The sequence below is a fragment of the Brachypodium distachyon genome, chromosome 3 (genome assembly GCF_000005505.3).
Source record: "Brachypodium distachyon strain Bd21 chromosome 3, Brachypodium_distachyon_v3.0, whole genome shotgun sequence".
NCBI classification, from domain to species: domain Eukaryota; kingdom Viridiplantae; phylum Streptophyta; class Magnoliopsida; order Poales; family Poaceae; genus Brachypodium; species Brachypodium distachyon.
The window spans coordinates 19860410-19873599 of record NC_016133.3 but is presented as its reverse complement, the minus strand read 5'-3'; the positions used below and the strand labels follow the sequence as shown (position 1 = coordinate 19873599).

The 13190-nt window shown below is 50.3% G+C and overlaps 1 protein-coding gene and 1 long non-coding RNA gene across 3 annotated transcripts; both read left to right on the top strand.

Moving 5' to 3' along the window:
- The first annotated feature begins 6994 nt into the window (after positions 1–6994).
- Positions 6995–8178, top strand: LOC106865436 (cytosolic sulfotransferase 6). Its single transcript, XM_014900746.2, has one exon. The coding sequence runs from the start codon at positions 7034–7036 to the stop codon at positions 8015–8017; it is 984 nt and encodes a 327-aa protein (XP_014756232.1). The 5' UTR covers positions 6995–7033; the 3' UTR covers positions 8018–8178.
- Positions 8179–8390: 212 nt separating this feature from the next.
- LOC100836265 lies at positions 8391–12078 on the top strand. Of its 2 annotated transcripts, XR_002965344.1 has the most exons (4): positions 8391–8474; positions 9936–10024; positions 10238–10849; positions 11654–12078. It is a non-coding gene; the product is annotated as an uncharacterized LOC100836265 (long non-coding RNA). The 2 variants fall into 2 exon arrangements; XR_001406842.2 differs by lacking the exon at positions 11654–12078 and having other exon boundaries at positions 10238–11632.
- The last annotated feature ends 1112 nt before the right edge of the window (positions 12079–13190 follow it).

Below are 13190 nucleotides of genomic sequence, written 5' to 3'. Positions count from 1 at the left end.
GAACGCAAGTTTAAGGGTTTGTGATTCGAACACATCAAGCGCAAGGATAACTTCGCGGCTGATGAACTGTCCAAGTGGGCAGCAGAGAGCCGGAAAATCCCGGCAGGAGTGTTCTGGCACAGGCAGACTGCGCCTTCAGTCACTCCCAAGCCGGCTGCCGAGGAAGCCCCTCCGGCAACCGAAGGAAACCCCGCAACGGCGGGGGTCCATGCCGCCGATGTGGCAGCATGCATGAGCAGGGAAACTCCTCCTTGGGCGGTGGACATCGCCCGCTACCTCAAGGGGGAGGCCCTCCCTGAAGACGACGTTGCCGCGGAGCGCGTAACCCGGCAAGCCAAGATGTACGCTCTGCTAGACGGAGATCTCTACTGGAGACGTGCAAATGGAGTAAAGCTCCTCTGCGTGCCCCAAGACGAAGGGCGCACACTTCTGGAAGACATACACCGAGGCACATGCTCGCACCATGTGGCCTCCCGTGCTCTAGCCGGCAAGGCTTTTCGGCACGGCTTCTCCTGGCCTACAGCGCTAGCCGATGCCGAGCAACTAGTCAAGACATGCGAGGCGTGCCAGTTCTACGCAAAGAAGAGTAATCAGTCGGCACAAGCCCTGCAAGTCATCCCATCATCCCATCCTCCTGGCCATTCGCAGTCTGGGGGCTGGACATCGTCGGCAAGTTGCCAAGAGCGGTTGGCGGCTACGAGTTTTTGCTCGTGGCCATCGACAAGTTCTCCAAGTGGGTGGAAGTGGAGCCAGTGCAGAAGGTGACCGCTCAGGCGGCCATCAAATTCTTCAAGAGCATTGTGTGCCGATTTGGTGTGCCTAACGGCATCATCACCGATAATGGCACACAATTTACAAGCGCCGTGTTCCAAGCCTACTGCGAGGACATGGGCACCAAGATCCACTTCGCTTCTGTTGCTCACCCGAGGAACAACGGACAGGCGGAGCGAGCCAACGCAGAGGTGCTGCGGGGGCTCAGGACGAGAACCTTTGACAAGCTCAAAGGCCACGAGAAGCACTGGGTCGAAGAACTCCAACCCGTGCTTTGGTCAATCAGGAGCACACCTAGCCGGGCAACGGGTGAAACTCCTTTCGCCCTTGTCTACGGGACAGAAGCGGTGCTGCCCCTCGAGCTCAAGCATGGATCCCCTCAGGTACGCACGTACGGCAAGCATAGCCAACACGAGCAAAGGGTTGACGATCTTAACTTCATCGAAGAACTTCGATGCCGGGCTGTTGTACGAGCTGCATGTTATCAGCAGGGACTCCACCGTTATTATGACAGGCGGGTCCGTACCTGGGAGCTCGAGGTCGGAGACCTTGTCCTGCGCCGGATACAAGGAACGAAGGCCGGGAACAAGTTGGCTCCGAAATGGGAGGGGCCCTTCCGGGTAGTGCAGGTGACCAGGCCGGGGGCTGTCCAGCTAGAAACCTAAGAAGGCTTGCCGGTGCAAAACAGTTGGAATCTTGAGCACTTGCGCAAGTTCTACCCGTGAAGCGGCGGAGCCTGACCCACGGGTGATGCTCCTACAGCATGCCTCTCGAACTAGTGTAGCCGGGCAACCCCCAATTGTAATCTGCTAGTTTCTATGAATAAAGATAAGTAATTTCCTCTGGATTTCAAGTTGTCTCGATTATTGCATGTTCTTTCTTCTGTCTCCTGCTTTAGGTGCACAGAAGTCTCTCTCCATCCTTGGCTGTGAGCAAGGGGCTGCTGGAGCCTCGAAAACAAAAATCCCGTTGCCGGATCACTCCGGCACGGGGTCGTGCCATTGCCGGGTTCCCCACAACGTGCACCGTGCAATACCTGCGCCTTGGGAATGGAAGAGTGCTCACACCCAAGTTTGGTATCGACCCTTCTGTGCCCGGGGGCTGGGAGGCAAGAGGGTTGTCTGTGCTATACCTTTATTCGTGTATTTCGAAAAAAAAATTGCAACATCTGACATGCAGGATAAAGATAGGGATCGGACACACTGTGATGCTCGTGGAGTACCCACGGGCTGTGTCGCCTAGCGGGAAGCCACGGGTACAGCGGTAGCACGGCGCGCGCGGCGGCGGGATTCTTCGCCATGCCTATAAAAGGGCATGGTGGCCACGAAGAAACTCAGAGCAAAGCGAAGGAGATGGCTACAAAGGCGAGGGAGGCCGCAGAGACACGGTGGTGGTGCATGCCATCAGTGCTAAGGGCCGATGGGTGCACTGCCACCGTGCCCCTGCCGCACCCCTCCAGCAGGCATTCCAAGTGCGGAACTGATACGTTCGACGTGAGAACAGACAGCTAAGTGCATTATCTTAGACGCCTAGCTTTCTCATACTCAATGCTGGCTCGTTGGTGTGGGTCGGGTCTTGCGTGAGGCTGGAGTGTTAAAAGGACGTTTGCGGGGGGAGTGCCCTCCTCATGCGGCTTGCGGGTCCGCCCCGTGGGCGCGTGCTTGGGAGTAGCTAACCCGCAAGCGGAGTGGCTCGCCGCTGCTACTTGGCCCCAGGTTGGCACTGCGGGTCCGTCCCGGGTCCCTGGTCTGGTTAAGTGGGTAGCGCACGAGCCCCCGGCAACACAAAGCATAACACACAAGGACAAGAAGATCCACCCCGCGAGTCAATTTTGGGGACAAGTACCAAGTAGAACCAGAAAGCAAAATTGCTAAAAGAGTAGCGAATGATTACATGGAATAATGAAACCATAATTGTTCAACGGCGCCAAGCGCCACTTGCAGGAAATAAAGGAAAAACAAAAGATTGCAGAGGACTAAGACGGCTGGTTGCCGGGGGCTTCCACTGGGGGCTCCGGCTCCGGCTTCCTCTGCATCCAATCCACCATTTCGTCGACGAACCGGCCTACTGCCCTCGTTTGGGAGGGGCCGTCCTCGCTGTCCGACCAAGCGTCCAACAGCGTCTCGAAGTGGAAGTCAGGGTGGTGGTAATGCACCCGGGGGAGGATCGTCTCGGCGATCTCCCTGGCGCACGACGCTATCTCCCCGTCGCAGAACTTGGAGATCCACACGTCCAGCACCCCGAGCTTCCCCACCATGTCGGAGAAGAACGGGATCAGGGTGCTGACGTCCGTGCCATCCACCTTGGCAGCCTGCAGCTCAAACCTCGGCAGAAGCTCGCGTACGGCCTGGGCGATGTCGTGCAGCTTCTCGGTCTCCCTCCGCCAGCTTGTCATGGTTGCCGCGTGCCAACGCCACCGCATGCCTGGCCTTGCGGAGGAGTTCTGCGAGCCGCGCGATCTCCTTGACCTTGGCCACGTTATCCTTGCCCATCTTGACGAGCTCGCCCCGGGTGGTGGACAATTCGGACTCGAGATGGGCGCTCTTTTCCTTGGCGGAATTGAGCTCTTTCTCTCGCCGCGCCCACGCCGCTGCTGCGTCCTCCGCGGCCTTGGCCTGCTCCTCCAGCTTCGTCCGCAGCGCCTGGAGCTAGGAGGAGTAGCTGCTGACCAGCTCGCTCTTCTCGTTGAGGCGAGCTTGGGCTGCCGCGAGCACCTCCTTGTACTCCTTGTTGGCCCTCTACCGCGCCGCGGCCAGCGAGTCCAGTACCTGGTGGTGCTTGGCGTGCTGGGCCTCCAGTTGCCGGTGGAGCTCTGCCTCGGGGACGACCGGTGTTGCGGCCTCGTCTCTGGCCTGCCGAGCCAGGCGGGTCTCCTCCCTTAGTAGGGAGAGCTCCTGCCGCTCCCTCTCGACTTCCTGCCGCACTTCCCCCAGCTGACCCTTCGCAAGCTCGTGGTGCTCCCTCACCTTGTTGAACGAGGTGATGAACGCCAGTTGCTGCTCCTTGATGGTATCGAGGAACCGGCGCCCCTGATCGTAGATGCTTGGGTCCCAAGTGATTGGGTCCCAAGTCGCCCCGGCAAGGGTGCCGAGGTCCGGGCCGGAAGTAGCGGCGGACGAGGACGAGACCCCCGCTGCCATGGTCTGGCCAGGGGAAGCATCGTCCCCTTGCAGGGGGAGCCGCCTGCTGCTCCTCAGCCATGTCTTCCTCCACAACCGCGCCAGAGGGTTGCGGGTCTGGTGGGGGGGGGGGGGGGCGCCCCCGGCAGGAACCGCCTCCTGCTGAGCGGCTGTGGGGTCCGCGCCTTCGGTTTGCGGGGCCAGGGACGCACCGTCGAGCCCCACTCCGGTAGCGGCGGTGGGTGCCAACACCGTTGTGTCTGGGGCGGCGGGGCTCGGCGCGAGGGCCACCTCCGGCTCGTCCCTCAGCTCTGCGTCCTCGACGTCAGAGGTGAGGTCGATCACGGCGTCGTCCACCCCCGTGGTGGGCACATCGGGACCTGTAACAAAAGCAAAGTATGTACTTCAAACCAAATGGAGGTACCCGGTGGCGAGCGCAGGGGAGTTCTGGACAAGTGCCTTGCGGGGCCGCCGTGCTTGTGGGGGGAGATTTGTCCCCCTCTATCCCGGCTTCTGCTGCCGGGCTGTTCGCTGCAGGCCGGGTTTCGCCTGCGAGTCAAGGTAATCACACGGTCACGGGTCAACGTGCAGGAAGAGCGTGTACAATGGAATCAGGAGAGGGGACCGTACCTGTTGCGGGCTCCTCCTCCTCTGGGACCGTGTCGGCGGTAGGCTGAGTGGCGGCGCCGCTAGCCCGCGTGCTGGCCTGGCTGGCACTGATACTGGTCTGGGTGCGCGGCTTCTTGCTAGGCGCGGCGGGTGCGGTGTCGGTTCTCCCCCTCTTGCCGGCTCCGGCCGGAGCGCTGTCCCTGCAAGGCGTCAGCGAAGAAGCAAAGGGATCAGGGCGAGCGCAAACTTGTAAGGCGTCAGCGAAAAAGTAAAGAACGTTTAGGGCAACCAACCATTGGTTGGGTGATTATTGCCATGGTTGTTAGGCCATTGTCGCACCAGTGGCACCCGGGGTACCACCGTTGCTTAGCGCGTGGGTCGCCTCACTTGCCCCCGGCAGGGGAAGCACCCTGGGCAGTACCGCCCGAGCTGCCCAGGAAGTCATCGGCCCGGCAGGACTAGCCGGGCTGCGGGGGTCACCCCATAAGGCAACAAGAGAATCTCCGGCAGGGCGCCCCCCGGGAAGGTCACTTGCCGGGAGAGCGCTACCTGGCGCAGGCACTTACCACAGGGCCGGTACCCAGCAGGCAGGGCATTGACGCCACGTGGCCGCCCGGCAGGCTCCCCGCGAGTAGGGTTGGTCAGGGCATGGAGTATGGCACAAGCAAGCATCAAATGCTCCGACGGAAGGGTGGTTCCTTGTCAAGTCAGCCCAAAATGAGTGGCTCTCAGTGAATCCAAGGCACGTACCGCCCCAGGTACAGTGCTTTGTGCCATGCATGCATGCCAGCACAGCGAGGGCAAGCTGCCTAGGGTCTTTGCTTGACACTTGTCCCCCATGCACAGAGGCACCTGTGGTATCCTCTTGAGTATAAAAGGAGGACCAACGCCAATGGTCAAGGGGTTCGTTTCTTTCTAGTTTTAGCCCAGAAATAGCAAGTAGCCACTTAGCAGAAAGGAAGAGCGCGCCCGGGGACTCCCCCGGCAACCTATAAAGCACTTGTTCATTGGCTAATACAAACTCAGAAGCAGGACGTAGGGTTTTACACCTCAGGGTGGCCCGAACCTGGGTAAACGGACTTGTGCCTCTTTGCGCTTGAAATTGGCGTCGCCGGCGATCGCCGGAGCGATCCCCAACGCCCACTGCCAAACCTGAAAGGGGGTGCCTAGCATCCCCGGTGTCTAAGCCTCGGGCTACGACAACCATCAAGGATCAGACCCAATGTTTGAGGTTTTATGTATGTTACTTATAAAGGCGGATTATAATTTCAGTGTTGGCAATCTACCCATTGATAGCGAGTTGGTGGTGTTGTTGTAAGATAAATCCCTTATGGGCCGGCCATAAATCATATGTGGGAAAGACCAAATCAACATGTTCTTACGCCGGTCAACATGTCTATAAGGCTTGGCCAAGTCTATATGGCACCGGTCAAAGAAATTCAACAAGTCAAGCTTTCATGACACGTCAATTTGGTGAAGGACTCAAATGTGATAAAAGAAAGAAAAAGAGGGGGCTAAAAGCAAGAATGAAAAGATAACATATGGTCCATGGTGGACTATGTACCATCTCCTCTCTCACTAGCTTGATGCACACATACCATCTTAGCCTCACTTCTCACTCTCTCTCCCCCGTAAGGTAGCCATGGTCTTTTGTCATCGACTCCTAGCTTACATGTACACATGAGGTTATGTATCATTCACTCTCAATTTTAATAAACTAAAGAGGAATCCCTCAAGATTCTACTTTCGATACTCCAAATGACCCGTTCAGTTCCAACTCGGAGAAAAGGGATCGGGTAAGTCCCAAAAATATCATAACCTCGCTACTTGAAGATCCTTTTGGTCCAAGCTAGTCCGAGGAGGGCCCGAAGGATTTCTCGTTATAAGTGACTCGGAAAGATCCGTTCCGTCCGAGCACTTGACTAACGAACCCCTCGAAGCCTCTCGTAGCATTAGACTGAGATCGCACCCGCAGTGTCGACCGAACTTAATTAAAAAACATCGACATGCCAACTTTGTCCAAGTATATTAAGATGACCTTTGTTATAAGGCTGTCGTATATACTTTACTTTATGCATTGTACCATCGAGTTTTGATACCTCTTATACTAAGCGCTGTTCGACGACGACAACAACAACCACGACAGGTGGTGAAACTAAAATATACTAAGTGTTGCCCCGGTGTATAACTGTGCCTATATTATGCAGTCTTGAATGGCCATTTTGTAGTATTGATAATAGTGATATTTTACATGGTTTGGTGATCTGAAAAATATTTACAGCCCAGTGGTCATGCGTCGGCAGTTAAGTAGTAGTGCTCGTGGTACATGCATAAAATTAAATAGTAGCCAGTGCGCGCGCTCGCGGACAAGCTTTCACGATTGATTTTGTTTTCTTCTGAATAAAGAATATACTCGGTGCGTTACTTTAACCCGTTATAAATACCACATCCAGGATTCCTCGACCTCCTCAACCTAACAAGGTATCCACCGCCAGTCCACCACCAACCTCAACAAGTCAACGTAGGAATTTGCCATGGCAGAAGCTCAGAGCCAGAGCAACCACAACGGCGTGGCGGATCAGGAAGTTGGTGCCGATCAGAGCCTTGCTCCAACTCCAACGGCGCAACAGTTCCCTTGGGTCCTGTATCAAAGCTGCTGGCTCCGACCCAGCGCCGTGGAGAGCGTCAAGGTGGTGCAAAGCCAGTTCACCCCACGCCACGACGACGTCTTCCTCGTCACGTACCCAAAGTGCGGCACCACCTGGCTAAAGGCCCTCGCCTTCGCCATCACCCGCCGCTCCCGCCACGGCAGCGATGCCGACTACAGCCACCACCCGCTGCTCACCTGCCACCCGCAGGACCTCGTGCCGTTCCTGGAGATGCCATACCGCCAGCTCCACCCAATCTCCGACCTCGAAGCGCTCCCTTCCCCGAGGCTCCTCTGCACCCACATCCCGCTCCCGCTGCTTCCCCCCTCGGTGTTTACGCTCGGCTGCCGGGTTGTGTACCTCTGCCGGGAGCCCAAGGACGTGCTCGTGTCGCTCTGGTGCTTCATCAACAAGGTAAACAAGAACTACACCATGGATAAAGCGTTCGATCTGTTCTGCGAGGGGGTATCCTCGTACGGGCCGATCTGGGATCACAACCTTGGGTTCTGGAAGAAAAGCGTGTCGGATCCCGACAACGTTCTTTTCTTGAAGTATGATGAGATGACGGCCCAGCCGGTGGAGCATGTCAAGATGCTCGCCGAGTTCCTTGGCATTCCTTTTACGGACGAGGAGGTGAGTCAGGGAATCGTTGAGGAGACCGTGAACCTTTGTAGCTTTGAGAAGCTGAAAAGCCTGCCGGCCAACTCGTCGGGAGTATCTGACCGGATTGGTGGGGTTCCAATGGAGAACTCTTCCTACTTCAGGACTGGAAAGGTTGGTGACTGGAAGAACCACATGACCGAAGAGATGGCAAAAAAGCTCGATGACATTGTCGAGGAGAAGATTAAAGGTTCTGGTCTCAAGTTTTGAACTACGAACTGGCTATGTGCATTGATCGATGCAGAGGCCAAGTCATTACCCCTTTTGGAAAAGATGAACTATTATCGATTTTCATGCTTAGCAATGTGCATTCTTATGCAATCATGCTTTCCACATTTCTAATAATACTGTGAAAGACTTCGAAATTTGATGCTTCTCGTGACATTTTGTACTTCAATACTCTTCTTCCCTTTGATATTTAAGCAGCAACCTAGCAAAAGCTGCATGCATATATTAAAGAACGGAATTGCTAGATCTCAGTCGGCTGAGAAATATAATTTCTCAGTCGATGAGATTAATTAGCGTCGTTCGCTTTTATATTAGCTGGGCTAGCTTCCAACGGAGAACTCTTCGTTCTTCAGGGCTGGAAAGGTTGGTGACTGGAAGAACCTCTTGACCGAAGAGATGGCGAAGAAGCTGGATGACATTGTCGAGGAGAAGATTAAAGGTTCTGGTCTCAAGTTTTGAGCTATGAACTGCAGTATCATCTAAATAGCTATGTGCATCGATCAATGCAATTCCCCTTTTTCGGAAAGATGTGCATATATACTCATGCAATCATGCTTTCTAATAGCATTGTGAAAGAGTTTGAAATTCGATCTCATACTTCGCGTGTCATTTTGTACTTAGATGACTCTAGTTCCTGTTGAGATCTGAGAAACAGCTGAGAACTTCATGTATATTCAAGAAACTACATCAATACTTTCTCTGTTCGTAAATTGGTTCATGAAAACTCTTTTTCGAAAAGTCTTTTTTCTTTAGAGAAGACATGAAAACTGTCTGGCCATTTTTTTTTCCTCTTCTATTTTTTCTATTTCTCGGTCATCCATCTGCTTATTAACGTTCGTGCGGGCTGATGTTGGGTTATGGCGGGCTGGTGTGGTGTTTTTGTAGAAGATGAAAGGGCTTAGTGAGCTTGTGCCCCTAACTTGGAGCAGGGGCAGTAGACTATACATAGTACACTTTTGAGACAGAGAGGAAGGAGTTGAGCAGCAGCAGTGGACTAAAAAATGTAATTATATTTGAAAGTTAATAAAGTGTTTCATTGGTATCAACATAAAAGTTGGAGCAGCAGATTGACTAGTACTTTTCAATGAATCCATATTAATTTATTTCGTGTCACAACTTAGGCTCTGTTTGGACACAAAGTTTTTTTTAACTATGGTATTATTTGTCTTAAATTTGCCCAAATATGGATGTATCTATGTTTAAAAAGCGTCTAGATGCATGTAATATTTCGACAAGTAATATGGGTTGGAGGAAGTATTAATTTTCTCTTTTTTCCTTAATACATATTTGTTTCATTTTTTTCCTGTTTCTCTTTTAATTCATTGCACCCTTTCTTCTTATTATAACTTGTTTGGTTTCCAAATGGAAAAATGACTAGAGAAAGGAGCGGATTTCAGGTTGATTTTGACAAAACTCATGGGTGTAAATGAAAAATGTGTAGAGAGGGGAGTGGAGTGTGGCTTGATTCCAAGAAAACTTAAGGGCCTAAATTAAAAATTGTCAAATGTTCTAGCCCCATCCGTTGGTTTAGATCGTGCGGTCTAGATTGCTCCAAAGTCCAAACCATGGTACGGTACATGCAGGAGGACCCTGTAACACCCCGGATATCAGTCCTATCCGGAATAGTACCACACTACGCAAGTAACACTAACTTCTAGGGAAAACTAGAATTTTCGGCAGAGTCTCCTTTGTTTGAGGACATCCACGACAAGCAATTTATCATATCTCTCAAATATAACCAGGAAGTTAGAAAGACATTCAGACTGGATTTTGTCTGCGTGTGCGTGGGCTCGGAAGGGCACGGGAGAGGACGTACGAGGGACGATCAATGTACGCAGACTGAAAATTAAAGAATATTTGAGATTTTGAAAGATGACATATGCACTTGTTTTCTCATCAGGATTTGGTGCAGTTTCGGCGGGAGAAGGGAGCAGTGGAGTTTCATTTGACACCGTTAGGAAATCAGGAGGCTGGGGTGATATAACCAAGGTGCAAATGGATCCATTGTTGTTGCTGCTTCTGCTGGCAAAAAACAAATTCAGGCTATTTGACAAATGTGCTTGCTGTCAAAAAAATAGTTGGCAGATGAGCCTGGCGTTCACACGCCTATGAGATTTTCTCCTGCTGTACTCGTTATGCTTCTTCTTTCTGCCTTTAGTCTCGTATAAGCTTGAATTTTTACCCCTCTGATGTTTTTTCTAGATGTTTTCATTCTGACGATACCATGCCGGGGAGCAACAAGACCATGCCAGGGAGCTGCGCGCGTGACGTCCTCTCCGGCCGGGGCAGGTGTGGTCGCCGGAAGCCGCTGCGCTTGTGTAGTATCACCGCGTGGAGCAGCAGGAGGCCAGCATGCCACATACTTTTACATCTCCAATTTCTTGCTTTTTATTGTTGTTCGTTCGGTTCTTCTATTACCAAAGGTAATGGATTCTTTGTCAACCGTGCCTTCCCATCACTAGGATTTTAATATCTTGTTCTGGTTTCTCTTTGATGTTATTTGATTGTATCTAGCTCAACCAGTAGAGCTGCACGTTACTTGTTCGATGAAATGGCAGGTACAAGTTGTGTCTCCAAATTTGATTAATGACTGCAGTTTGATGTCTCCAAATGGCACAGCAGGTCAACATGGGCCTGGCATGGCCTTTATCGAAGCTCCAGAATCATGCATTGACACTCTGTCAAGGGGCTGAGAATGGTGGATGGGGTCTTCCAGGCTGACCGTGACCTGACTAAAACGGCCACCAGCCACCATTGCTGGAGCTTCTCATCGAGCTGGATGGATGTGACAGTGCAGCACCAATGGCTCAGATGGTATCCAATTTTGCTCTTTTGTTCATCATTTAAAATTTAGAACTCACTATAATTCCATTTGTCCATTAATTTTGCCTTTTAGCCTAGATTTTTATCTTGTAGGCTTGTAGCTCTAGATTAGAATTACGTTAAGCGGAGAGATAGAAAAGCTTTTCCAGTTCAAACTAAATTGCAAAATATGCTTGTAAAAAAGTCTCTATGATAGCATCTTTTTTAATGGTGAACATAGCTCAGTTTCTATAATATTTGCATAGGCCAGACTGCTTGGCTGATTAAACCTCCAAGGGTTATATAGCAGTGTTTTGCGATTAAATTTGTTTGCGCTATCACAACCGGCGTAGTTAATTCTATCAGTCATGAGAAAATATCATGTTCGATCAAGTTGACTTGCACTTGTTCGATGGAATGCCCGTGAGAGTGTTTTCTTTGGTATACTGCAGGTTTGTTCTTTACTTCCTTCTCTGAGCTTGAAACACCGACCAATATTACATGATTTTGTTGTCTGCAGAAGTATTTAATTTGATGCCACTGTTTGAGCTTATGAAAAAGTTGCTTACTAGAGTTGGCATAATCATATCCTCGCAATTGCTCTTGTTAACTTCGTAATTGGTTTAGAAGTCTTGCAGTGGGCATTTGGATTTTTTGTTTGCTTGCCATCGTTAATTTTTATTCTTTTGATTCATGTTCTGCTTGTCGATTGACTTTCTTTCTCTCGCTATCGGATTTGATTTGTTAATGTCGAATACTACTATTTAACTTGCTGAGGTTTCCGGCTGGTGACCTCATCGGCGTGGGTTTCTGCAGGAGATGCGGTCCTGCTGGTGGCCTCGTCGGTGGTTGCCTTCATCTGCGGAGGAACCACTGCATTAGCTTCGCCGATGTGTTTCCTTTCAGATCGAGAACGCGCTCGGCGACCTCGTCCCTTCACCAACAAAGTACATCTCTGTTCCTCTGTTTTTTATTTTTGTGGTCTCTAGTTAGTTTTTTATAATGAGGTTTATTAAGGGAAACAGCAGGTTTTTGGTTCTGAAATTTTTGAACATTAGATTTATTGATTGATTAAAGTTTGAGGTCTCTGGTTATTTTTCTATAAGGAGGTCTAGTTATGTTTGTACAATGGTTCAGATTCAGTTTGGGACAAGTTTCGATTATTACTGTATAATGGTACAAACTTCAGTTTGTAACAAGGCTCGGGTTAAAGTTTAAGGTCTCTACTTTCAACTTTTTTATATATATCGGGCCGGAAGTTGCAATGCTAGTTGATCTAGATCAATTTTTACAGTGGAGAGAGTTGTTCTGAATCATGGTATACTTTCACCAAAATTTTATGCTACTGGTAGGTTCCTATGGATATAAGTTGCTTATGTTGATTTATTGCATAGGAGTAATCTCTTTTCAGGGCATTTCTGCCCTCTCACATCACTGTCAAAACTTTAAAGAAACTAGATTAAAAAAAATATGTTTAGGAGTAACACTTTGTAGCTAGACGAGACACGATTCCGAACTTATTCCCTCTGTAATTGTTTGTTTTACTCTCATAAATTGTTTGATTCATAAAGAATACTGTGAGATCGAGATAGGCAATCAGAGAGGGGGTGAATGATTGCGCGGAAGCAAATTAAAACTTTTCCCAAAAGTTCAAACCATAAATCACCTTTCTGTCCGTGATAGTAAAACAGCCGTAAATTTTGATTGGATGAACCAAAAAATACGTATGAGTATGCAAAAGAAAGGTATTGAAATTATCTAATCAACACAACAAGAATCAGCTCAATCGGATGTACCAATACATAGATATGATCAAAATAGTAACAGCTGACAGAAAGTTACGAGGATTAATCTAAAACCAATTTCGAGGAATAACAAGCTTGATCTCGTGATAAACCTGCAGAAAAGTATTATGAACTCGTGATAAACCTGCAGCAAACTGTTAGAAAGATCTAGCACGAAGAATCCACGAGGATCCGAGAAGAACAGAGATGACACCGCCAACGAATCTCTTTATTGCAACGATGTCGATCGATTACAAAAGATGCAACCATACATCCACGAACTCTCCAAGAATTGATCTAGATCCAAAGCTCTGAGTTTCCTCACGTCCTTGCTGAAACCCTAACTAGAACGCCCTCTATTTATAAGGGAAAATTCGTGACTCTAAACCAAGTCCGAATCCAACACGAACTTTTCTGTCCCGGTCGTTATTCTGCCCGTGGGGCCCACATACAACCTCGGATTGAGACGACTCCAAAAGCAAAGTTGTTCTTCTCGACGACGTGCACAACTTTCATGTGGACCAACTTTCCATCTGACGCCATCTTGATGACGCTACTGTTTAATCTTT

What these genes read in the sequence shown, in the direction of transcription:
- LOC106865436 (XM_014900746.2), top strand. Translation starts at nt 7,034, where the DNA reads ATGGCAGAAGCTCAGAGCCAGAGCAACCACAACGGCGTGGCGGATCAG.